The 26,900-nt window shown below is 37.6% G+C and overlaps 1 protein-coding gene across 5 annotated transcripts; it reads right to left on the bottom strand.

Moving 5' to 3' along the window:
• Positions 1 to 218: 218 nt before the first annotated feature.
• sanbr (SANT and BTB domain regulator of CSR) lies at positions 219 to 26,884 on the bottom strand. 5 transcript variants are annotated; one of them, XM_083544648.1, is made up of 22 exons: positions 26,700 to 26,884; positions 26,520 to 26,581; positions 21,892 to 22,044; positions 20,392 to 20,590; positions 19,538 to 19,631; positions 16,321 to 16,568; positions 16,045 to 16,103; positions 10,641 to 10,801; positions 10,443 to 10,529; positions 10,176 to 10,286; positions 9,942 to 10,065; positions 9,158 to 9,310; positions 8,534 to 8,679; positions 8,324 to 8,423; positions 7,676 to 7,708; positions 7,464 to 7,563; positions 6,206 to 6,297; positions 6,083 to 6,111; positions 5,863 to 5,936; positions 4,145 to 4,233; positions 3,928 to 4,019; positions 219 to 780 (listed from the first exon to the last, which is right to left on the bottom strand). In XM_083544648.1, exons 3-22 carry the CDS (start codon positions 22,039 to 22,041, stop codon positions 744 to 746), a joined length of 2,178 nt encoding a protein of 725 aa, XP_083400774.1. In that variant the 5' UTR covers positions 22,042 to 22,044; positions 26,520 to 26,581; positions 26,700 to 26,884; the 3' UTR covers positions 219 to 743. The 5 variants fall into 5 exon arrangements, 4 of the variants coding, with proteins under 4 accessions (XP_083400774.1, XP_083400773.1, XP_083400775.1 ...); XM_083544647.1 differs by having other exon boundaries at positions 219 to 344; positions 707 to 780; positions 26,520 to 26,864; XM_083544649.1 differs by lacking the exons at positions 26,520 to 26,581; positions 26,700 to 26,884 and adding an exon at positions 22,627 to 22,712 and having other exon boundaries at positions 21,892 to 22,154.
• Between the last annotated feature and the right edge of the window lie 16 nt (positions 26,885 to 26,900).

Below are 26,900 nucleotides of genomic sequence, written 5' to 3' on the forward strand. Positions count from 1 at the left end.
TATACTGTATATATATATATTTATTCCATTGGTTTTATTTATAATAAAATAAACTCTAATGATGAACATTAGTCTTAATATAAAAAAAGATTGTCATTATTATTATTAATATCATATCCATTCCTATAAACAGCACAATTTCCTCCTTTCGCAAAAGAATTCACCTTTTCATGTGATTTAAGGTAAAAAAAAATATAAACTTCACAAATAAAGCCACATTAGAGTTCAAGCTTTCACGTTTTATTGTACAGGATATCTAAATCCTCTCAAGCTTGATTTATTGTGGTTGTTTATGATGGTAAAAGTGCAGCTCACTATAGCAGGACTGGCCGGGTTTTGTTCACCTGAGATTAGAACATGAGGAACATGAGCATCAGTGCACTGTATATAACGGGTTACAGGATGATACAGACAGGAATTCAATCTGACAAAATGAAAGAGGAATGAAAAATGCTGCCACGAAGCAGAATATGTAAAGGAAAGGGCAAAGATTCTGAAAGCTTCTGCGATGCTATTAATTTCCAATGCATTTTTCATCAACTTCTGCTGAACTAATGATTTTACTGGCCTCCGTTACGCCACTGCAGACCTCCCGACTGTCTCAAAAGGGTTGGATAAAAGGACAGCTGCAGGCTGTAGGAAAGATCACTGAAAGGACTTTTTTTTTTTTTTTTTTTTAACATATCATTAAAGTCTCATTTCTTACACAGTCATCAGTAAATCTGTCTCTACTGCTTTTTCTTTCACGTTGGTCTGGTCTGACCACTGCGTATCTTCGCCCTAAAGAAAGACCAAAGATGAGTTACGAATAGATCTGAAACAGAGAGAGGGAGAAAAGTAGGGATACACAATGCCTAACCTAATACATAATAATCTAATGGAAATTTTCCATGCTGTGGATTGTAAAGATGTGTACAGTTTAGGGTTGGTAATATTCAGCGATTCGCATCAGAATAAAAGTTTATGTGCTGCATAGACTATTTTTTTTTGCTTACGAATACAAGTTTGTATTTGTATCGGGATGCATAGTTTTTAACATATTTAAAAATGAAACATTTTTGAGATCGATTTCTCTTCGCTGAACTGTTTCTCAAGCGCGTTCTCTCAGCACCGCTGCTGCTACGTGAAAATGAGGCATTGCAACACTATACGGAGGCCGAGGCGTGTCCTGAGAGTCACATAGAATACAGATTAACATGGCAGAGGTAGAGCTGTAACGTCCTGTTGTAGAGCTGTAACACAACAGGAAAAAAAAGGTCTGGGTTTATTTAATCTCTTTTTTTTGCCCTACAAAGGCGTGTTTGTGAAAAGGCCATGCGTTAAAAGTTAGAAGGCACTTAAGTAAATGGATAATTTGCTCTCTGTCTGAACCACAGAAATAAAAGCGAACGATCCGTACCATATTAAATTGCATGGCATCGTGTTTGTTTCCAATGAATCGTATTGCATGGAATCGCACGGTGTTGAATCAAATAAAAATTGAATTGCGCCGAATTGTAATATGGGTGAATCGAATCGCATCAGTAGCTGCTTCATATGTATCTGTAATGTATCGTATCGTTGTCTATGCATTACGATGTGAATCGCATCGGCCTAAATTACGGAGATGCACATCCCTACTACAAATCCTGCAGATGTGTCCGTGAACCAAATAATTTTAAATAGAAAAGAACGTAATAGAAAAAAAAAGTAATTAAGGACATTTTTAGGAAAAACTGCATATTTGAGCATACTGACTCTTCAGCTGGTATTATATTTTATAGTATACTGTAAAATATAGTATTTAAAACGGCAAATCATTTCCTAGGGTAACCACGAGTGGTGATGGGGAAAATAAATATTTTGAGAAACATCGAAAGTTTCAAAACAATTGGACAAAAACATGCTTTTATTGAAAGCTCTGGTGCTCTGCTCTGTCTGGTTTCCACAGAACGTATTTCCTTTTTTAAAAATTAAACATTAAGAGACATTTTGAAATCTGATAGATGAGATTTTGAACGTTTGCATGAAATTTAACCTGACCACTTTTTTACCACTTATCACTGCTGACCCTTCGCACCCAGCTACAGAACTTAGCTCACCAACTGCCAGACACAGGAACAGTTTCTTTCCCCAAGCAATCAGCTTCATTAACAACTGACCATAATTATATTCCCTGCTTCATATCTAAAAGTACTGCACAGAACTGTCAGTCATCACATTATCTGTATATGTTACACACACTATGGCTGATATACAGTACAGACCAAGAGTTTGGACACACCTTCTCATTCAAAGAGTTTTTTTTATTTTCATGACTATGAAAATTGTAGAGTCACACTGAAGGCATCAAGGGCTATTTGACCAAGAAGGAGAGTGATGGGGTGCTGCGCCAGATGACCTGGCCTCCACAGTCACCGGACCTGAACCCAATCGAGATGGTTTAGGGGTGAGCTGGACCGCAGAGTGAAGGCAAAAGGGCCAACAATTGCCAAGCATCTCTCGGGAAACTCCTTCAAGACTGTTGGAAGACCATTTCAGGTGACTACCTCTTGAAGCTCATCAAGAGAATGCCAAGAGTGTGCAAAGCAGTAATCAAAGCAAAAGGTGGCTACTTTGAAGAACCTACAATATGACATTTTTCAGTTGTTTCACACTTTTTTGTTATGTATATAATTCCATATATAATTCCACATGTGTTCATTCATAGTTTTGATGCCTTCAGTGTGAATCTACAATTTTCATAGTCATGAAAATAAAGAAAACTCCTTGAATGAGAAGGCGTGTCCAAACTTTTGGTCTGTACTGTATATTGTACAAAGTTCTATAGTAAACTCTTTATCATACCTGATGCACAATACTGTTATTTGCACTACCATGCACTCACACTTTATGTACATCTGTCATGTAATCTGTATCCCTATTTAATACTCATACTCGTCTATATGGTCTCACATTGTCTGTATTGTCTTGTTTAGTCTGTTTTCTCTTGTATAGTCCAAGCTGAATGTATAGTTTTTATTTATGTCTGTACTTTGAGAGTCACTAACAGCTGGAACCAAATTCCCGATTCTGATTCCGATTCTGATTATTAACCAGACTACAAAGCTATTAGCACGACAATGCAAAGCCAGAGGTTTAAAAACAATGGAAATATTGTTTTGAAGGCCCCAGTTTAAGCTCTGTTCTTTAATCTTCACACGCACTTAACTTGTGTTGCTGCATATTTTAGTTATTTATTTTGACTTGTTTTTGGGCCGAAATAAAGTTGGTATAGAAATGTTATTTTCTTAATAATAGTAAAAATATTAATATTTTCCCCCAAATACTCTTTAAAACACAAAACATTTTTCGCTCATGCACATGCAAGTAAAAAAGTTATTTATTTAAAAGTTATTTATTAATATTATTTTTTATAATAGTAAAATGTTTGTTTATTTTAAATAGCTTTAAAAAAAAAAAAAAAAAAAAAAGCTTGTACGTGGACATAAAAGGTTTTGTTATTGAAAACCTGTATTTTTTTTTTATAGTCTTTTTGGCGAAAAAAAGGTTCCCAGCCCATTTTATACTGTATACACACTATATGGACAAAAGTATTGGGACACATGACATTTCCATCCATTTGTGGTTCTTTAGGATGAACTGGAACGCTGACTGCACCCTAGACGTCCACTCCTTTACTTTTTAACGCCCTTGTAGCTAAACATACACCGAATCATTGTGTGATTAATAACTCTGATTGGTCCGCAAGCGTTGATTTGTTTTCAAGAAACAGCTGCTCTGACACTTTTTAATATCCATTCTAATTTAAATCATAGGTTTATTATGATGTATTATTGTTTCTAATTAAAAGAAAAATCATTTCTATCGGAGCAAAGGTTTTATTCCCTATAAAAAAATATATATATAAAAAGATCTGTACAAGCGGCATGCGAGTGTGCGTCATACCGGGGTGTTTTTTCCGAGGTGTTCTGTCTGTTACTCAGCTGAGTGGAGCTTTTGAATTGCGCCTCCAACCTGACGTAGATACCTCCTGCATGCTGAGGATACAGCCACATACCCACACACACACACACGTTTATGCAAGATCTTCTTTCTCTTGACACTTTCTGACAGTGTGTATTCGACTTTCACATGTTTTACAATCAACACAGTTCTGCTTTACCTCCTTGGTGTCCCTTGACTTGCTCTGTTCCAAGTCACCGAAGCGCATCTTAGTGAGATGGTCAATAATCTCCACCATTCTCCTTTGGTCTGCAGAGAAAGAAAGAGAAAAGGAAAGAGATTGAGTTTAATCGACTGAATTTTTATTTTGAATTATTGCACCTGTTATACATTCGTACTTTTGTCCTACACTGTCATCTTGCAATTTTGTCAATATTTATTATTATTATTATACTGATATTGTCATTCAAATCTGAGAAAAAAAAGAGAGAGAAATGAAATCACTTGCCCTTGTATTAAAATTAAAATGTGGCTAAAACTGAAGATGACAGAAGTTTCAATCATTAATCAACCGTAAAGGATTCTCAGTGTCGAGCTCTTTGTTATAGATCTTTATCGCTCATTTACATCACTCAACATAATTATGATCTTTCTAGTTCTTACGTTGCACAGTTCTAGCAGTGGTAACTATAAGATGTTCAAATCCCAGAACCACTGCTCCTTAGCTGCTCAGTCTGTGATCATAAATGTAATCACTGTGGATTTGTGGTTTACAGTAACAAAGTAAATGTAATTTGTTACTGTGCTTAAGTAGCTTTTTCACGTATCTGTACTTTACTGAAGTATTTCCATTTAGGGAGACTTTAACTTCACTACATTTTAAAGTCAAATATCTCTTTTTACTCAAATACATTTAGCAAAATCGGTCCTCTTTAGCAAGTCATCAGTGATTATATCGTCTGAGATCCTCCAGCACTGCTCGACTGGTACCTCCTTCTCTCAGAATGAGAGGTAAGTACACTTCAAGGCTCTTCTCTGTTCTGGCACCGAGGTGGTGAAATGAACTTCCCCTAGATGTCCGTACAGCAGAGTCCCTGACTAGCTTCCAGCGACGTTAAAGACCTACCTCTTCCTGAAACACTGAAATTAGCACTTTCCAAGTTTGTAAAATTCGAGTTATATTTATATTAGGTTTGTTATCTTGTGTACCAGTGTAGATTTATTTATTACTAGAGACTCAAAGCACTTTTGTACGTCGCTCCGGATAAGGGCGTCTGTTAAATGCCGCAAATGTAAATGTAAATGATTGGTGCTTGGTGTATCCTTGGTGTTATCACCAACAAACAGTTCAGTATCAGTTCAACAGCAAGCAGAACATTTTGAGAGGAATGAATGATGAACTCCTGACTCGAGGCGCCTCGACACCCGCGACCTTATTTTTTGACTCATCTTGATCATTGTAATAGATATCAATCATTGTGTGACTCATTAATATTAATAATAAAATCATGTGCTAAAAGGAACATTAGAGTCTTTTCACATAAACTTATGAGTTGATTAAGCGAAGTGACAGAAATGCTAATAGGATCATTATCGCCACAATAAATCGTAACACTTTGGACACTAAAGTACATTTAAAGGCAAATACTTTTGTACTTTTACTCAAATGAACGTTTGAAGAAAGCACTTTTACTGGAGTTATATTTTGCAGAGTGCTTCTCTAATCCAACTCAATGAACTCAACAACTACATTGTGGCGTCCGGCGCGTGCTGCAAACGTGAACGCATCTGCTGAAGAACTTCTTAAATACAATATCTAGCATCTTTTCTCTTCACTTCTCCACACCACAGGAAAACATACAGATTAGTGATAATGAAGGAAAAACATGGCTGAGCGGATTAAAGGATAAACGTATATTGATGAGGGAGAGCAGAGACCTTCCTCTCTCTGGGCATCCTGGTTAAACCTCATCGAGCGAGTGCTGTCCCATTTACTCTTTTGTATGCTCACGCTGGGAAACCAGAGAGACAAGAAGAAACAAAGATATAGAAAAAAGGAACAATTTGTTGGCATCGCATGATTTAAACACATTTTTTTTTTGGATAAATTGAGTTTAGTAAATTTTGGAATCGTATTAACGTGACTGATAAGACATACGTGAACGGGGTCGAGTCCTTCGAAGTGCTCTGTAAAAAAAAGACGAATGACGCTGTGAGGTAGAGATCGCTGGAGATATAACTGTAGAAAAAATAATAATAATACTGAACGTCCTTAACGTACCTTCTCTCCTCCGGCTCGCTCTTTGTGCAGTATGCTCGGTGAGGACACTTGTCTTTTTAAAGGCTTGCCTGGTTTCCTTAGCTTTTTTACAGCTAATATAACAAAACAACAACAACTGTAAATGAATCTGAAGGGTAAACAGGAAAGTATTTCATGCCTGCAAACTCTAAGAAAAAAACACTAATAAATAAATAAATAAATAAATAAATAAATAAATAGGCCCCAGACCACAATGTTCGTAGTCTTTTCTTTAACTTTATAGGCACCACAAAACTTAGCATACTTATAAATATTAAAAATAATAATTAAGTGTATAACAGTAAAGCAGTAGGTTGTTGAAAGGATAACCTCTAGATGGCGCTAGTAAAACGGTTTCTTTTTATTTTTTTCAATTTTGTTCACAGTTTTCTCGAAATTCTGCTTTATTTCTAGCAATTCAAATCGTTGCAAGTTTCAATGCACCACTGACGCACAAAATTGGAAATATTAAAATACATCACTGGACAGAACAGACGTAGTCACTGTAGCCTTTGCTCCTGTCTGCCACTGGTATGTACACACGTTGCATTGTAACATTAAAGCGGCAGCAGAGTTGATTGCTCAAGCTACCTCTTGGTTGTTGCGAGAAATAAAGTCAGAATTGTAAAGAATAAAATCAGGTCAGAATTGCAAGAAATAATTACGAGAAATTAAGTCAAAATTGAAAGGAATGAGGTTGAAACTGCGAAAAATAACTGCAAGGAAAAAAAAGTCGGGTCAGAATTGCGAGAAATAATTGTGAGTAATAAAATAGGAATTGTGAACAATAATTGCGAGCAATAATTGCAAAGAATAAAGTCTTAATTGTGAAAAATGAGGTCGGAATTACGAGAAATAAAACCAGAATTGCGAGAAACAAAGTCGGAATTAGGCAAACTTTTTTTCTGTGGCGGAAATTGAATCCTTATGTGCGCATAAAAAAGTGAAAAATTATTTCTTTGAAAAAAATTGTTTATTTCCGAAAAAAAAAAAGAAAAAGGGGACTGAACAGGCTACGCTCAATAGTCCATGATGATGATGAAGATTATCCTCTATCTTTTAATTATGTCTCATCCTCTAATGAGACACATAAAGCTGGTCCTTTTTTATATGGCATGGAGGTCCAAATCAAAGTTCACCAAGAGCCCTAGTTTGGGGCGTCTCCAAATTTGACCAAATTTGGGCTGCTAAATGCTCCAGTGCCAACTAGTTAAAATCTTTAACTACAACCTCATCCCACCTTGCTTCTTTGATGTGTCATCTTCATCCCCGACTTCATCCTCTGTGACCTCTGAACCTGTAGTGTAGTCCTCGTCCTCAGACAATAAAGGATGTTGTCTCTATACAACATTAAAGACAGATAAATACCTCAAGGATTTACTTTTCAACACATTTACTACGGACTGGGTGATAATGAGAGTGGATACACCGAGTGTGAGTGTGTGTGCTTACGAGTTGGAGACTCCAGTTCTTCAACAGTGAAAACTGGAACAGATTAGAGAAAAGAGAGATGAGTTTAGCTAATCCTAAACATAGGATTGATTGAACAACAGTCTGAAATTGATTCGTGAGATGGAGTAATTTCCACATTTGAGGTACACCCTAAGGTTGAAGGCTTGAATACTAGGATTTTTCGACAGGATCAACCAAACAAGAACCATAGAACAGAAGAAGAGTCTGGTCTTTTCTGCAATATTAAAACTTCCACAGACAAGAAAGAAGGCAAAACTGGATGAACATCACGTATATACATTCAATTTGATTCGATTCGTTTCGTTTTGATTCAATTCAATTCTTTTTTTATTTGTAGCAATGGAAAATGGACGTGGTCTCAAAGCAGCTTTTTTTCAAAAAAGGTGTATTTAAGGATTTTAAAGGGTGTATTTTTAAAGGTGCATTAAAGAATGAGTAGTTTAGTGCCCATTAGTTTCTTATAATTTAGTTTATCCCTAATGATTGAGGCAGTGGTGACTGAAAAAGGAAAAAATTATTCCTGAGATGGTATGAGGAAGAACCCATTCTCATCCGTGTGTACATTGTATTACATCATTGGCGATAACTGATTATGATTATGACAATTGAACAAAGCAGGAGACTCACAGCGGTGACTTCTCTGGCTCTAAGAACGTTAAGGTCTGCGTGGTCCAGCGTGATGTCGCATTCGGGCGCTTGCTCGCTCTGTTTTGCCGACTCAGCAGAACTGCGAGACGGATGCAGCGCAGCACAAACAGAAAGGTAAAAATCTGAATCATAATTCGTAATATTGCTCACAAAAATAAACAGCATCTGGAAGCTGAACATCCTTCAGACCTGTCTGGTGCTGTTGGGGAGCTCATGCACACAGCGTCTCTGTGGAGAAGCAGGTCATTCAGTACTCGAGTCTGCACAGAGCTCACGTTGCCCTCGCAGTCCCCAGGTTCTGCCACAGTAACCGTGTGGTCCCTCATCTTACAACCCTGAGGCGCGCGCGCGCACACACACACACACACACACACACACACACACAAAGGGATTGCAGTGCTTACAGAAATTTAGATATTGCATATATCGAACCAAAAAAAAAAATAAAAATATATATATATATATATATATAGTTCTATTTATATATTATTCTACTATACATAAGCACACTTTCCAAGTTTGTAGAATTCAAGAGTTATATTTATATTAAGTTTGTAATCTTGCGTACCAGTGTAGATTTATTTATTACTAGAGACTCAAAGCACTTTTGTACGTCGCTCTGGATAAGGGCCTCTGCTAAACGCCGCAAATGTGAATGTAAATGTAATGTAGACACGATCATTACAGTTTAAACGGTGGTCTGGTTCTCGCTAACTGTGAATGTCAGCTTCTGTTCAAGCTTAACCTGGGAAAGGTAGTGTATTTTAGCTAATCATAAACTTGGTTACACATTTGTATGTGCTTCAATCTCACCGTTGGCATAGCGACTGGGTCAAAGCGTAAAGCTCTCTGCTTGCAGCAGGGGTAGATCCCGGCACCATGCTCACTACGACTGGCGCCCATGCCTGGGTAAACCACAGCCTCAGGATGATACCTGCACTGGGCCAGATCACAGCAGAGGAAAACCTGCAGCAGAGGAATGTCTACATTATGACCTAAAATATATATTTGTATACTAGGGAAACATGGATAGTGCAATTACAGCTTGTTAAAGATGCGTTAGGTAAGAATTGGGGGAAAAACGTCTCTAATAGATATATGGGTGGGCTTGAATACGATTCAAATTTTTTATTTTTTTTATAAGCCTGTAAGCTCCGCCCACAAAACTTTAATTAAAGTTATAATTATTGTGGACAGTCAACACCGGTAAACTCTTGTTTTTTTGCTTTATAATACACTTGTATTGTGATACATCATTTTCAACATTATTTCTATTTAATATAATATAATAATAATATATTTTTTTTAAATCAGGATCAAAAACTGGGAACTAAATAAACAGCACACAAAAGTACGTCAGATGGCAAAGATTTGCTGAAAATACATAAAATACATTTATTAATTAAAAGGGTAAATTGTCATTGTGAGAATGTGCTTGCGAAACAGTTTAGTGAGGAGAAAATCAATTTACATATCAAATATTGGTCACAAATCTTTGGTCACTTTTCAAATAATAAAAGAATCGCACATCTACGAATAATTATATAGAAATGTATCGGTATCTGTGAATCTTACCATCCCTAGTAAATACAGTTACCTGTTTACAGCATGAGCAGGTGAGATAATTAATGGCACCCCAGATCCTCCAGTAAACCATCACCCACGATTTCAGCTCTTCATATAAGCTGTTTAGATACTCATGGACGTCCCAGTTCTTTTGTCTGAGGGAACACAAACAACATCAGTAAACAAACCAGTCCACACTGGTCATTTTTACTTATTGAAGCTCAAAAAAAAAAGAAGAATAAAATGTAGAAGAAGCGTTTTGTACCTGCTGTGTGTGTAGACGATATCCCCACGATGGTCGATGTTGATTTTACCCGGAACGCAGGAGACCTTCCTTTCTGTGTCTTTGGTGAGAAGCTTAAGGCAAAGACCACACCTTAGTGGAAAGACAATAGGAAGAAAGAGAGAAGATTCAAAATATATCCCCACAATGTGACCCCGCAGTGCAGCATCATTAATGCATTTGACCCAAAAATATAAGGTGTTCAAAAGCCTTTGAGGACTACAGGGAGGTTGAACATTTCTCTCTGACCTGTACAGCGTAGCAGCATTTCCTGGGGAATCATGACTTTCAAAACCTGGATCAAACAGCTTTTCAATCTTCTTCTGGAACACTTTACTGAAAGATGCATATCACAGCATAGAAAAGGACCATGTTTGTCTTCTTATCTGATTTATGCACATTTCATAAAAAAAAAAAAAGAAAAAAAAAAAAAAGAAAAAGGATGACCTCTTAAACTTGTCCTTTTTGTCCTTGATGTCATCTGCCTGGTTGTGCGTAAACAGCAGGGCGATGCGTGAGGCCAGGTTGCTGTTGATGCAGCTCATGTTGCACGGCGTGGCGACGATGGCGCTCATGTGTTCGTGACAGTACTGAATGCACTCCTCCACCTGCAGACACAGTATTCAACCTTCACCTTTCTTCATTTCCAGAAAACCATCAGATAAATCATTATTAAATACATTTATTTAATAAAGGGATTTTGTTATAGTTTATTAATATTTTTAAATACAGCTGGAGATTAACTGAATCCTCCTTTCAGACAATAAGTAGTGATTCTGTCTTTCTATCAGATAACAACATCCCAAAACCAAACCATTTTCTAATTGGTGGTAGTTTTCACCTTTTTGCTACTAAATGAGTGCACACCTTGGGTTGGGGCTCATTTCTTTTAAAAACTGCATTATTTTTTAACAGATAAAAACTCTTCAAGTGGTGCAATTTATTTGAGAGGACGATTGATTGGGGCCTGAACTTGTTCTTCACCTTCACATGAGATTAGAACGCTTGGTCGTGGATCTGAGACTGGAAGATAATTTTAGCGACTTGGTTCTTTAAGTCTTGTTCATCAAAATAAACAATATATATATATATATATATATATATATATATATATATATATATATATATATATATATATATATATTTTTTTTTTTTTTTATAATAATTTAGTTTCTTTCATTACTTTGATCAGAAGTAAAATAAAATGTTAAATTTTCAATAAGCAGATCCCCCTAAAACATCTACATACACCAACTTTGACTATCATCTTCTTCTTCTTTTGGCTTCTCCCATTAGGGGTCGCCACAGCAGATCATCTGTTTCCATACGCCCCCTGTCCTCTACATCTGCCTCTTTCAAACCAACTACCTGCATGTCTTCCCTCACCACATCCATAATCCTCCTCCTTGGTCTTCCTCTTTTCCTCCTTCCTGGTGACTCCATCCTGAGCATTCTCCTACCGATATACCCCATGTCCCTCCTCTGCACGTGTCCAAACCATCTCAAACCAACTTTGACTATAGTTTCAATTATTACGGTAAAATTTGGAAATGTGTATAAAAAATTTTAAAATGCTAAACAGAATGAATAGCTCACCCCTCGAATCTTCTGGTCCGTGTCGTTAGTTCTTTTATCACGTGACTTCTATAATTATTGTAACAATAATGTCAAGACCAAAAAAACCCTGATCTATTACATTGTGTAGCGTCGATGGGAGTCAGAAAAAAGGAACGACTCAGACCAGAGGACTCGAGATCTTCTTCTTCTTCTTCTTCTTCTTCTTCTTCTTCTTCTTCTTCTTTCGGCTGCTCCCATTAGGGGGCGCCACAGCGGATCATCCGTCTCCATACCACCCTGTCCTTTACATCTGCCTCTTTTACACCAACTACCTGCGTGTCTTCCCTCACCACATCCATGAACCTCCTCCTTGGTCTTCCTCTTTTCCTCCTACCTGGTGGCTCCATCCTCAGCATTCTTCTGCCAATATAATTAATGTCCCTTCTCTGCACATGTCCAAACCATCTCAATCTCGCCTCCCTCACCTTGTCACCAAAACATCCTACATGCGCTGTCCCTCTAATAAACTAATTTCTAATCTTTTCCATCCTCGTCACTCCCAACGAAAACCTTAACATCTTCAGCTCTGCTACCTCCAGCTCCGCCTCCTGTCTTTTACTCAATGCCACTGTCTCTAATCCATACAACATCTCAGGTCTCACCACAGTCCTATAAACTTTCCCTTTCATTCTTGCAGATATTCTTCTATCAGAAATCACTCCTGTCACTCTTCTCTGACCACTCCACCCTGCCTGCACTCTTTTATTTACTTCTCTAACACACTCTCCATTACTTTGCACTGTTGACCCCAGGTACCTGAACTCCTCCACCTTCTCCAGCTCTTCTCCCTGCAACCGCACCACTCCACTGCCCTCCCTCTCATTCAGACACATGTACTCTGTCTTACTCCTACTGACTTTCATTCCCCTTCTCTCCAGCGCATATCTCCAGCTCTCCAGGCTCTTCTCAACCTGCTCCCTACTCTCACCACAAATCACAATATCATCCGCAAACATCATAGTCCAGGGAGACCCCTGTCTGACCTCATCCGTCAACCTGTCCATCACCACTGCAAACAGAAAAGGGCTTAGGGCCGATCCTTGATGCAGACCAACCTTCACCCTGAACCAGTCTGTCGTACCTACTGCACACTTCACTGCCGTCACACTGTCCTTCTCTATACTTCTCCATCAACATCCTCAAAGCAAATAAGGCATCTGTGGTGCTCTTCCTCGGCATGAAACCATACTGTTGCTCACAGATGGTCACCTCTTCTCTCAGCCTGGCTTCCACTACTCTTTCCCATATCTTCATGGTGTGACTGATCAACTTAATTCCCCTGTAGTTACTGCAGGTCTGCACATCTCCCTTATGCTTAAAGATCGGTACCAGCACACTTCTCCATTCCTCAGGCATCTTCTCACCTTCCAAAATCCTGGTTAAAAACTCCACTGCCATCTCTCCTAAACATCTCCACGCTTCTACCGGTATGTCATCTGGTCCAACCGACTTTCCATTCTTCATCCTTTTAATCGCTGCTCTCACTTCCTCCTTACTAATCCTATCTACATCCTGCTTCACCAGCTCCACATCATCCAAACTTCTCTCTCTCTGGTTTTCCTCATTCATCAGCTGCTCAAAATACTCCCTCCACCTTCTCAACACACTCTCCTCACTAGTCAACACATTTCCATTTCCATCCTTTACTGCTCTAACTTGCAGCACATCCTTCCCAGCTCGATCCCTCTGCCTGGCCAATCGGTATAAATCTAAAACCCTAGAGGACCAGAGGACTCGAGATAAACTACTCAATTCTGTTTCCTGTGCATAACCCAAGATTTTGCGATGCTTTGCTCATACACGTCCAGCAGAAAATGAACAGATCACTCTTTAAGACGACTCGTTCAAAACGAATGAAACCCGTCACTAATCTGGGACCACGTGAACTTTATTTTGCTTGATATGATTATTTGTATATCACAGGTCATGCAGCATGTTGAATACACCACGCAGACACCCAGCGCTACGCCTACAAGACTGAAATACACCTACTAAAGCATCCTCACATAACTATTGCTAATAATGTACTGAATCTTAAAACCTCAATCGGGAACCGTTTCCTGTTGTTTTTCTTCAATAGATAAATACCAGCTGATTATTAGGTTGTATGAGGTACTTAGTCATTTGAAACCAAAGAAATCTACAATATAATTATTAATTTGTGTACAAACTATTAAAATAGCCTTAAAATAGTGCTATACGTTTACATTTTGTAGCAGCAAGGCACAGTAGGGTCTCAAAGCCAATATAAAAGAGCAACAGGCTACAGTGGGTATCTGCAATAAGAAACTCAGACTGATCTGGATGTCTGTATACCTGCATTGGTAACTCATCTATGTATCTGAGCAGTAGTTTCATTCTTTTACCTGCTTTAGCCATCACTGTAGTGTGTACATATACTCTATATAAATGCTAGCACATAGCTAGCCAGCCAGTCAACAGCTAGTAAACTAGCTTGCCTTTGTAAACATCAGGTAAGCATGAGTAGGATTTTGGGATCTCGATTAGATTTGTCATATTTGTAGCCCAACCAATGGAAACACAAAAACGAAATGTTTCCACCAACTGATTTTAGCTAAGCTGCAGGGAAATGAACTAATTTACAGGATCTGTGGGAAATAATGGTAATGTCACCACATTGTCATCTGTTAAGAATTTGCATAGCTAAGCTAATAGCAATTTCAAAAGCAATTCCTAATACAAAAAAAAAAAAAAAAAAGATTTGAAAAAATGTTTTTGTTTTTATTTTAAAATCTTACCAAATTTTCCTAAAACATCTATCTACACTGCCTGGCCAAAAAAAAAAATCCCACACACTAACATTCAATTGGAATTGGCCTTTTGCTTCGATTACAGCACGCCGTTTCAATAAGCCTATGTAATGTCAAAATGTTTATTAGAGTGCATTCGTTTCTCGGCAAGATTGTATTTAAGATGGGAGGACTGGACCGCTGTGTAGTATTCTCCAGCACATTCCAAAAATTCTCAATGGGGTTAAGGTCTGGATTCTGGAGAAAAAAAAAAAAAACGACTAATGCTCATGGAAGCACTCTCACAATTTAAGCCTGATCAATCCTAGAATTGTCATTGTAGAAGATACCAGAAAAGATACCATATTTAGTGTTTTATATACTTGTATACTGGTAATTCCCTCAGGAAAGAAAAAAAAATCTACTAATGGAAAAACCTGGTCATTCAAGTAGTCAGCTGAACTCTTTTTTTTGGGTCACATAACATTGCTAACCCCTGATGTACCTAAGCAACCCCAGATCACAACACTGCCCCCACAGGCTTTTACGATAGGAACCGATGATGGGTGAATCTCTTCATCGGCTTATCTCTGCTTTTTGATGCACAAATCACTTTGGAACAGGGTAAATGTGGACTCATTAGACCCCATGACCCATTTCCATTGGTCCAGAGTCCAATCTTTATGATCTCTAGCAAACAGAACCTCTTTTGGATTCCACTTTATGTAGAGTTTGGACATTGGACCTCTGAGTGTTTAAAGGCTGGAGAAGCTGGTGTTGGATCTATGATGATCTCAAATGTTGAGCTTCTCAGTGGCTCCTGGTTCCATAACGTCAACTGACTGTATAAGACTGTAGAAAGGACATTACTTATAATCACACACTCCGGAGCTCATGTTAGTTCTCACTCTCCGGTGTTCTGCATTGTTTAAAAAATTTATAACCACACTCTTAGTGTCACCCTTATGAGGATGGGTTTCCCTTTTGAGTCTGGTTCCTCTCAAGGTTTCTGCCTCATAACATCTAAGGGAGTTTTTCCTTGCCACAGTCACCACGGCTGCTCATCAGGGATAAATACACACCATTCACCTTAACTGTTAAATTCTGTAAAACAGCTTTGAGACGTCTATTGTATAAAGCGCAATAGAAATAAACTTGACTTGACTCTTTTTCCACCAATGAGCTTTATTGATAAGTGGTTGTCCTAAGGCTACATGGCTGTTGACTTCTCTTCGTATTTTAAGTGTGGAGATGCTCTTACTTTCAATATTAAACATAGCAGTGAGTTCTAGGTCGGTTTTTGAGGAACTTTGTCTCCTCTTGTGTTTACTGAACAAACTGACATGTTAGCAATCTTTGATTGAGGTTTTAAGTGCACACACACACACACACACACACACACACACACACACACACACACACACACACACACACACACACACACACACACACACACACACGGCGACTAAATTAACCACACTTACTAAAGCATCCATCTTCAAGAACTCGGATGAGATCAGGATAGAGATGACGTTGCTGGGCTCTGAAACCAAACACCAAACACGACACCCCATAACCAAACGAGCACATCACAACCAACAACACAACTCCTTTGTCCACCATCACTCCACACACCACACATGAAAGAAAAGGTCATCGTTCAAAACCACACACACCAAACACTCACAAAACACCCAAATCTGGCTTTTAAACTTTTATACACCAAAAAACACTGTTATGAGGCTCGGTACATATCTCACCCAGAGTTGGCTTGTCCACATGTTTCCCTGGTTGATCTTCTGAGGAGTTTCTTTTGACGTAGTTCATGAGCCAGTCGAAGATCTCGACGTCGCAGTGCACCGAGATGTCCACCTCCTCCCAGCGCTGGGCGTCCATGGAGAGGTACTCTGCGAAGTAGCGCATTTCTCTGATCAACAGGTCACGCGGACACTCAAAATCCTGCTTCAGGTTCTTTGCTTCATCGCACACGTGGATCACCATGATAGGGCTGAGATAAGGAAACCAAGAGCAGCAGTTAAAGATGCATTATGTAATTTGTGAAAATAGGTTCTTGACATTTAATATTCATATCATTCTAATGAAAAACTGTAATTTAAAAGATAAAATTTCAACCGCTAAGTGTACCAAAAAAACCCCAATGGTGTAGCACACACCTAGCCATTGTCTACCCTATTCATACCAGGTTCATTTGCCAGCATTGACAAGCTGTAATTTCTTTTGCAGTGCAAAACTGACTGGACATATAAAAATACTGGTTAAATTGTTAGTTATTTTATATACAGATCTAGAATGTGATCTAGATCCTGTGTGATTAAATTACATGTATTGAAAGGAATAGTAATGTATATTATATTGTAATGTACTGTATATTATATTATTGGAGAATGAGAAAGAAGAAAATCTGTGTGAATTATGCATCTGTGGCATCTCTATTAATACTGAAGCTGTTGGTGATATTTACAGTATTTGTGGAGGTTTTTTGGTCATATTTCTTATTTTAATGTTTTTTCCTCCAGCGCATTAAATTCCTCTTGTGTCTATATTTTATTATTATTATTATTTTTTTTTATTAACACATGATTAATGCAGCCTGCATTTCTGTGACCTTTTTTTTTTTTTTTTTTAGTAATTAAATAAATATGAAAGAGGCGAAATTAAAACCTTCAACGCAACACACATTTATTCATGATTTCCCTTCTTTACCCGGATAATAAATATAAAAAAACCCACAGAAAAATAATTTTTAATCACTAAACATTTGTTTTACTGATGGGCCAAGTCTCAAATCAAGCACCAAAATCCGCCATGATGCACACATCCTTCAATCCTGTCCACGTGGAAACAAGCTTGGTTGTGTTGGTTCCGTTTGTTGTCCTGATGATTTATGTAATTTAAAACAAAATAATGACTTTTTTTGAAAATTTTACAAGAATATTTTGTCTTCATGCTCTATGTTGAGTTTGATTACACTTATAATAAACATAAATTTGCATAAAGCATTCCCATTTATCCATGCCCACATTGATTAGACTATTAAAAACTGGAAAATTATAGATTTAAGGTACATTTAGAACAGATAATAATGTGAGATTAAGTTGCAATCACAGGTTAATATATATATATATATATATATATATATATATATATATATATATATATATATATATATATATATATATATATATATATATATACAGTGAGGAAAATAAGTATTGAACACCCTGCTATTTTGCAAGTTCTTCCACTTAGAAATCATGGAGGGGTCTGAAATTGTCATCGTAGGTGCATGTCCACTGTGAGAGACATTATCTAAAAAAAATAAATCCAGAAATCACAATATATGATTTTTAAACTATTTATTTGTATGATACAGCTGCAAATAAGTATTTGAACACCTGTCTATCAGCTAGAATTCTGACCCTCAAAGACCTGTTAGTCCGCCTTTAAAATGTCCACCTCCACTACATTTATTATCCTAAATTAGATGCACCTGTTTGAGGTCATTTTGAGGTCACCTCCACAAGGCTGGAAAGGGCTACGGGGAAATTGCCAAGCAGCTTGGTGAAAAAAGGTCCACTGTTGGAGCAATCATTAGAAAATGGAAGAAGCTAAACATGACTGTCAATCTCCCTCGGACTGGGGCTCCATGCAAGATCTCACCTCGTGGGGTCTCAATGATCCTAAGGAGGGTGAGAAATCAGCCCAGAACTACACGGGTGGAGCTGGTCAATGACCTGAAAAGAGCTGGGACCACCGTTTCCAAGGTTACTGTTGGTAATACACTAAGACGTCATGGTTTGAAATCATGCATGGCACGGAAGATTTCCCTGCTTAAACCAGCACATGTCCAGGCACGTCTTAAGTTTGCTAATGACCATTTGGATGATCCAGAGGAGTCATGGGAGAAAGTCATGTGGTCAGATGAGACCAAAATAGAACTTTTGGGTCATAATTCCACTAAACGTGTTTGGAGGAAGAAGAATGATGAGTACCATCCCAAGAACACCATCCCTACTGTGAAGCATGGGGGTGGTAGCATCATGCTTTGGGGGTGTTTTTCTGCACATGGGACAGGGTGACTGCACTGTATTAAGGAGAGGATGACCGGGGCCATGTATTGTGAGATTTTGGGGAACAACCTCCTTCCCTCAGTTAGAGCATTGAAGATGGGTCGAGGCTGGGTCTTCCAACATGACAATGACCTGAAGCACACAGCCAGAATAACCAAGGAGTGGCTCTGTAAGAAGCATATCAAGGTTCTGGCGTGGCCTAGCCAGTCTCCAGACCTAAACCCAATAGAGAATCTTTGGAGGGAGCTCAAACTCTGTGTTTCCCAGCGACAGGCCAGAAACCTGACTGATCCAGAGAAGATCTGTGTGGAGGAGTGGGCCAAAATCCCTCCTGCAGTGTGTGCAAACCTGGTGAAAAACTACAGGAAACGTTTGACCTCTGTAATTGCAAACAAAGGCTACTGTACCAAATATTAACATTGACTTTCTCAGGTGTTCAAATACTTATTTGCAGCTGTATCATACAAATAAATAGTTAAAAAAAAATCATACATTGTGATTTCTGAATTTTTTTTTTTTAGATTATGTCTCTCACAGTGGACATGCACCTACGATGACAATTTCAGACCCCTCCATGATTTCTAAGTGGGAGAACTTGCAAAATAGCAGGGTGTTCAAATACTTATTTTCCTCACTGTATATATATATATGTGTGTGTGTGTGTGTGTGTGTGTGTATGTGTATGTATATATATATATATATATATATATATATATATATATATATATATATATATATATATATATATATATATATATATATATATATTATATGTATACATTATATGTATATATATTTCTAATTTAGAGTATCGCTGTGACTTCCTTGAACTCCAACTGCAGTTAACATTCAATGGAATGAATGAACATCTTCAGTATAGTTTTACCTCTTTCCTCTGTCTTTCTTCTCTTCGTAATCTGTGCTCGCTGTCTTTTCAGTCTCAAAACTTGCTCCATGCACAACAGGGGTCACATTCATTCCTAGAAAAAAAAAACCCCAACAATTTCACACGTGAAAACCTCTCAGACACGTTACTGATCATTGTTATGATTTTCTGCCTGCGTGGAACTGCACAATAATAACACTTACAGCTAGTCATCTAGTTAACTCCTAGTAACATAGCTTGCATTGGTCCCAGGTGAACATGAGTGGGATTTTAGGATTATTCCCAGTGAATTATTACCAATTTAACATTACTATACCAGTTCTGCTGTATTTATTACCATCACTGACTTAGCTCAGTTTGCTTGGTTTACCCTATCGAATACTCTAAAGTTGTTACCTCATGAAAGAGGTGAAAGAATATTGTGATGAAGTAACCATGTTTCCTACTTTTATTGTATTAAATGAGCAAGGACCTGCTAGTTTTTTGTTTTTGTCTTGTTTTGCGCTGGAGCTACTTTTACAATGCTGCTAATGATAATAATGCAAAGCTATAAATACTAACTGTTAGCATTAACATAACTGAAACAAACTTGGGACCCACTTGACACATTAAAATAAATAGAAGCCTGGAAGCTTTTGCATCAAGTAATGAATTATACAGGTTTTAAAATTAATGTTAATTTAATTTAAGTTAATGGTTTTACATGTGTCTCTGAAGAGGACAATTATATGTTATATATTATAAGTTGTCCTTCATGTGTTCTATATAAAGATTTAGGTTAAACAATTTAGGACCATATGCAATAGTTGTATTTTTTTAATCTGAATATTTAATTGGGGATTCCTTTGCCTTACCTGACACTGAAAGTGTGCTCTGGTTGGTCCGTGGTTCCCCTGACTCCCCTGTCTCCCCTGTAAGGTCCAATAATGTGGATCGGATGTAAGCAGAGAGCGGTTCAGATGGAGAACCACTGGCTCCAGTCAGAGCGTTACACTGCTCGTCTACTAGGGGAAAACTGCCAGTGCTTTTTAGCTCATCAAACCTGCGTGCACACTAAAAAAACAAAAAAAAACAAATCTGTAACGATACTGTAGTATGTAACCTTTTGGTTTGTTTAATAGCAGCTATTGATCCTCAAACGATTACGTTAATAACGTCCATTGATTACCACAGCCTTTTAGAACATATCTAATCAAACAATCCTTACTCACATTTTAAATTACGTCAAAATACTAATGACCTCTATTTAAAAATGACCAGTGACTAAAATGTGTCTAAATGTAGTCATTTGTCCAACATAAGACCACTGTCCAGTGATTTGCTCCCTATTCCAGATGTTGCACAGTCATGAAACAACACGTTCAAGGCACCGCTCAACATTTATGGAGTAATTATTGCACCTGGTGGTCAGGAATAAGAACTGCATCAAATGCTAATAGAGATCCATTGGGGCAGGTATCATACTGCTCCATGCTTGACAGTAAATTTTTGAATTTTTTACACGGTACAGAATGTTGTTGACTCTAAACTGCCCTTTTTCCGGTTAATATGAGTTAGTGCAGAGAGTAGCCTATACAGTAGGTTGAGTGTGATTGCTTTTTGAATTTGTAGCATGTAGGTAAGACTTAATCACAGTACATCTGTGCTTTCTGAAAGATGTAAAAGCCTAATTATGCATTAATATGAATGAAGGTACCTGTATCAACCGTTCCCTTTTCATTTATAGTGTCATTTAGCACTGCACTATTTCACTACAAGTCCTTTAACCATATTATTTTTATTTCTTTCATTACAAACAGCCTCACAAGATTTTATAACATAATAGGATAACATTAATACAACATGAATTCACTCCTATAATCCAATCTAGTAACTAGGAGCCTGTTTAAACTGAACGTAATTAAACTAAGACTTTATTAATAAACATTTTGATTCATATTTTTATGTAGATTAAGCCGTCTATATTCTCTCAAATCTGACTGACCACATAATACCTTTGTTTTTATGTTTTGTTTTGCTTCTGCTATGATGACCTACTTGTCAGGATGTCAAATTTTATACGCTAATCTGATGATCCCCAGGATGTTACTATAATAGGGAATCAATAATTTCTGAAAGTTGCTAAAAATGTCAAATGAAAGCAAAACGGTTTTGTGAATGAGTAAATTAAGATTAAAAATAGATCAAACTTAGTGTATTAAACATTTTAGTGGCAAGTCTTGGAAAGTGTTCGTAAAGAAAATAGTAGTTTGGAAAAAGGTCTAATTGTCACACCGTGAGTTTTTCCTACATTCCCACCCCCATGACACGGCCTGTCTGTTTTCTATTCTGACCACCGTTTGCTACTTAATTACCTCTTTAGGAGTGAAACCAGGAACTAAGCGGGCGACGTTCTCCCAGTTAATTGGCTGCGTGGTTCCCCAGAGTGACCGCAGAACCATGTCTAACACCAGGAGACTGTTATCATATGGGAAATTGTTGTTCATGTTACAGAGGCGATTCATGATCTGAAAAACAACAGAGTGAAAATGGTTCAAGTGGAAATCAATACATGCAGAATTCATAATATTACAGTTTACTCAAAAACAACGCCACCAACACACTTTACACACGTCATCTGCTTACACTATCATCTACACAGTTCATCTCATTGTCTCTCTGTATGTCTGATTGTCTACCTACCTACCGATCATAATACAACCATAAATTATCCATTAACCTGCCAGTGATACAGGATTTATGATATTAATTAATTAATCAATTCCATCCATCCATCTATCCTTCCATCCATAAATTATCCTTAAACTTGTCCTGGGATACAGGATTCATGATTTTTATTTATTTATGTTTGTCATATATTTTGCAGACATCTTAAAGTACAATTTCAAACATATTTATTCTACCAGGGGTCTGAGTTATTTATTTATGTATTAAGTCTGTCTTATCGAGTCGTCTGTTTTGTCACGTCTGTCTGTGATTTTGCCTTTGAAGTTTCTTAGCTCATATTATTCTTTTTTTTTTTCCACTTTGTTGACTTCATATTAATTACACATGCTACATATACACACACTTTATGTATTTACACACACATTATATATTGTGTGTCAATGTGTTTACAGTGCCTTTTTACGTCTGCGTCGGAACGCATCATAGAGGACCTGATGGACTTACGACCGTTTTTTCAGTCCCTATCTATGTCGTAAGTCGGGGGGGGTCTACCTGTATATATAAAGGCAACTTTGCTATTTGTTACATTTGTAAATGCAAACAAAACAACTGTTTTGTAACAAAACAGTACAGGAAAATGTGAGATAAGAAAATTCAATATTTTAAGGAAAGGAAATAAGAAAACATGAGGGAAGAGCACATAAAAAAAAAAGGACAAAACAGAACAGAGACATGTGCATGAATATCAAATGAGTCTTTCGGATTATAGGATCAAATTTACAATTAGTTCTGCAAATATTTGTAAGAAATCAGCCAAAACATGGGTTAAAAGTGAGCAGGAGATCATACTATGATTACATTATTTAGCTTTTTCTCTGAAGACTTCTGGGCTCCAAACTTTTTCCACTTAAGATTTATGGAGGTCCTGTGTTATAGGAAAATTCAGTGCAGCCAACATTTTGTAGCCTTCCCCAGATTTTGACACAATCAATTCTCGGAGCTTTGCAGGCAGTTCCTTTGACCTCATGGCTTGGTGTTTGCTCCTCCCTGCATTTTCAGCCTTTATATAGATCAGTGCTTGCCTTTCAAATCATGTCCGGTCTACTGAGTTTGCCACACGTGGCCTCCGATCGAACTGCAGAAACATTTCGTAGAGGATGCAGAGAAATGGGATTTGCTGGAGCTCAATTTCAAGTGTCATAGCAAAGATATTGCTACTAGATACGTTTCATTTTCTTAATCCAATTTTTATTCACAAATCTGTTTTTTGATAGATAGATAGATAGATAGATAGATAGATAGATAGATAGATAGATAGATAGATAGATAGATAGATAGATAGATAGATAGATAGATAGATAGATAGACTATAGATAGATAGATAGATAGATAGATAGATAGATAGATAGATAGATAGATAGATAGATAGATAGATAGATAGATAGATAGATAGATAGATAGAGGCAAAAAAGTATTTAGTCAGCCACCAATTGTGCAAGTTCTCCCATTTAAAAAGATAAGAGAAGCCTGTAATTGTCATCATAGCTACACTTCAACTATGAGAGACAAAATAGGAAAACAAAAAATCCAGAAAATCACATTGTCTGATTTTTAAAGAATTTATTTGCAAACTATGGTGGAAAATAAGTATTTGGTCAATAAGAAAAGTTCATCTCAATACTTTGTTATATACCCTTTGTTGGCAATGACTGAGATCAAACGTTTTCTGTAAGTCTCCACAAGGTTTTTACACACTTTTGCTGGTAGTTTGGTCTATTCTTCCATACAGATCTCCTCTAGAGCAGTGATGTTTTGGGACTGTCGCTGGGCAACACGGATTTTCAACTCCCTCCAAAGATTTTTTATGGGGTTGAGATCTGGAGACTGGCTAGGCCACTCCAAGACCTTGAAATGCTTCTTACAAAGCCACTCTTTCGTTGTTCGGGCGGTGTGTTTGGGATCATTGTCATGCTGAAAGACCCAGCCACGTTTCATCTTCAATGCCCTTGCTGATGGAAGGAGGTTTTTACTCAAAATCTCATGATACATGGCCCCATTCATTCTTTCCTTTACACGGATCAGTCGTCCTGGTCCCTTTGCAGAAAAACAGCCCCAAAGCATGATGTGTCCACCCCCATGCTTCACAGTAGGTATGGTGTTCTTTGGATGCAACTATAATAAATAATAAACTATGCAACTTGTCTCCTCCAAACACGACAAGTTGAGTTTTTACCAAGAGGATCTATTTTGGTTTCATCTGACCATATGACATTCTCCCAATCCTCTTCTGGATCATCCAAATGCTCTCTAGCAAACCTCAGACGGGTCCGGACATGTACTGGCTTAAGCAGGGGGACACGTCTGACACTGCTGGATTTGAGTCCCTGGTGGCAGAGTGTGTTACTGATGGTAGCCTTTGTTACTTTGGTCTCAGCTCTCTGCAGGTCATTCACTAGGTCCCCCCGTGTGGTTCTGTTATTTTTGCTCACCGTTCTTGTGATCATTTTGACCCCACGGGGTGAGATCTTGCGTGGAGCCCCAAATCGAGGGAGATTATCAGTGGTCTTGTATGTCTTCTATTTTCTAATAATTGCTCCCAGAGTTTATTTCTTCACACCAAGCTGCTTACCTATTGCAGATTCAGTCTTCCCGGCCTGGTGCAGGTCTACAATTTAGTTTCTGGTGTCCTTTGACAGCTCTTTGGTCTTGGCCATAGTGGAGTTTGGAGTCTGACGGTTTGATGTTGTGGACAGGTGTCCCCACTGTAGATAAATAGAGCTAGCTAGCTAGCTAGACACAGACAGACAGACAGACAGACAGACAGACAGACAGACAGACAGACAGACAGACAGACAGATCGATCGAGAAAATTTAATTAGAACCAGATGTGTTTTAGGCACAATGTAAGTAGAGAAATAAAAAATATACATTTACAATATGAGATATGTACATACAACTGTATAAAAGCTATGCAGAGTGTTTTCAAACACGTATAATTCCCTTCACTCTTCTGGGAAGATGTTCCACTAGATTTTCGAGTGTGTTTGTGGAGATTTGTGTTCATCAGCTACAAGGCTGTTAGTAAAGTCAGGTAATGATGTAGGTGAGGTGAGGAGAACGGGGGTGCAGCCAGCATTCACATTAATCATAAAGGTGTTCAGTAGAGTTGAAATCAGAGCTCTCTCTCTACACATACATATACTTATACACACATTATATATATATATATATATATATATATATATATATATATATATATATATATATATATACACACACACACACACACTGCGTATAACATTTGTACAGTTGTACACACAATGAAGATATCTTACATTTTAAATAGGATAAGATGAACAACCAGAAAATATTCCACATATGCTGTTCCTCCAATATTAAACATTTTAAAGCTCTAGCATAAACCTGTTAGTGTTGAATTTATAATGATCTCAGATGTTGAGCTATTTTATTGCTCAGAAGCTTCTGGCTACAAAAATAAGACTGTAATAAGGACATTAATCATAATTACACACTCCGGTGCTCAGGATTTTTCTCACTCTCCAGTATTTGTAACGTTTTAATGATTTATAATCACAATCTTGGTGTCACGCAAATGAGGACGGGTTCATTTTTACATTCTTTAAAGCTGCTTTCGGAGAATGTCCAGTGTGAAAAGTGCTATATAAATAAACATGAATAAAAAAAATACATAGATATTTGTTTCACAGAAGAACTAAAAATATTCTTATTGGATCCCACTACATGTGTGGAGTTTTGACATTGGACCTCCGGGAGTGTTTAAAGGCTCTGGCATGGAGAAGCTGTTGCTGAATCTGTGATGATCACAAATGTTGAGCTCAGTAGCTCCTACTTTTATACCAAAGACTGTAGAAAGAACATTTACTCATAATCTTCTACTCCAGTACTCATGTTAGTTCTCACTCTTCAGTGTTCTGTATTGTTGAAAGATTTATGATCAAACTCTTGACGTCACCCAAATGAGGATGGGTTCCCCTTTTGAGTCTGGTTCCTCTCAAGGTTTCTTCCTAATAACATCTAAGGGAGTTTTTCCTTGCCACAGTCACCACGGCTGCTCATCAGGGATAAATGCACACCGTTCACCTTAACTCTTGATTTCTGTAAAGCTGCTTTGAGACAATGTCTGTTGTGAAGCTACAGAAAGAAACTTGACTTGACTTGACTATTATACAATATACTGTGATATACTATTATACTGCAACCTGTACTGATATTTTTTCTTAAGATATAATGCAACAGAAACAGCACATTGGAAATAATATAAAGCTTTTCTTACGTTTTATTTGGTGTTTCTTCTCTCCACGGTCATATTATTGTCCTCTTTGATTGGATTTGATGCTTTAATTCAGAAACAACTCCATATTGATGCACATGTATATGTATGTATTTGTATATATATGTATATATGAGACAAAGCTTAGCTATTATAGCCCGGATGTTGCATTAAATCACTCACGGTATTCAATTGCGTCATTCATACGCAGGAAACACATAATATTTACATATATTTATTTTACAGATTTTATTGTAAACGCTACAACACGCGGACGCGCTCCTCTCTGAGCAGATCAGCCGCTCCTGCTCCTGTCGCGCTTCCGGTGCCGCAGTGCAGCAGGTGCCCGACGGCGTCCTCGTTGTCATGGTGACATCGCAGAGT

The sequence above is a fragment of the Silurus aristotelis genome (genome assembly GCF_946808225.1).
Source record: "Silurus aristotelis genome assembly, chromosome: 6".
NCBI lineage: Eukaryota > Metazoa > Chordata > Actinopteri > Siluriformes > Siluridae > Silurus > Silurus aristotelis.

Coding starts and splice junctions, on each gene's coding strand:
- sanbr (XM_083544649.1), bottom strand. CDS start 22,101: ATGAATTCTGCATGTATTGATTTCCACTTGAACCATTTTCACTCTGTT. Junction 16,104..16,320: donor TGTGGACAAGCCAACTCTGG/GTGAGATATGTA, acceptor GTTTGGTTTCAG/AGCCCAGCAACGTCATCTCT. Junction 9,311..9,941: donor CCTGCTCATGCTGTAAACAG/GTAACTGTATTT, acceptor CCTCTGCTGCAG/GTTTTCCTCTGCTGTGATCT.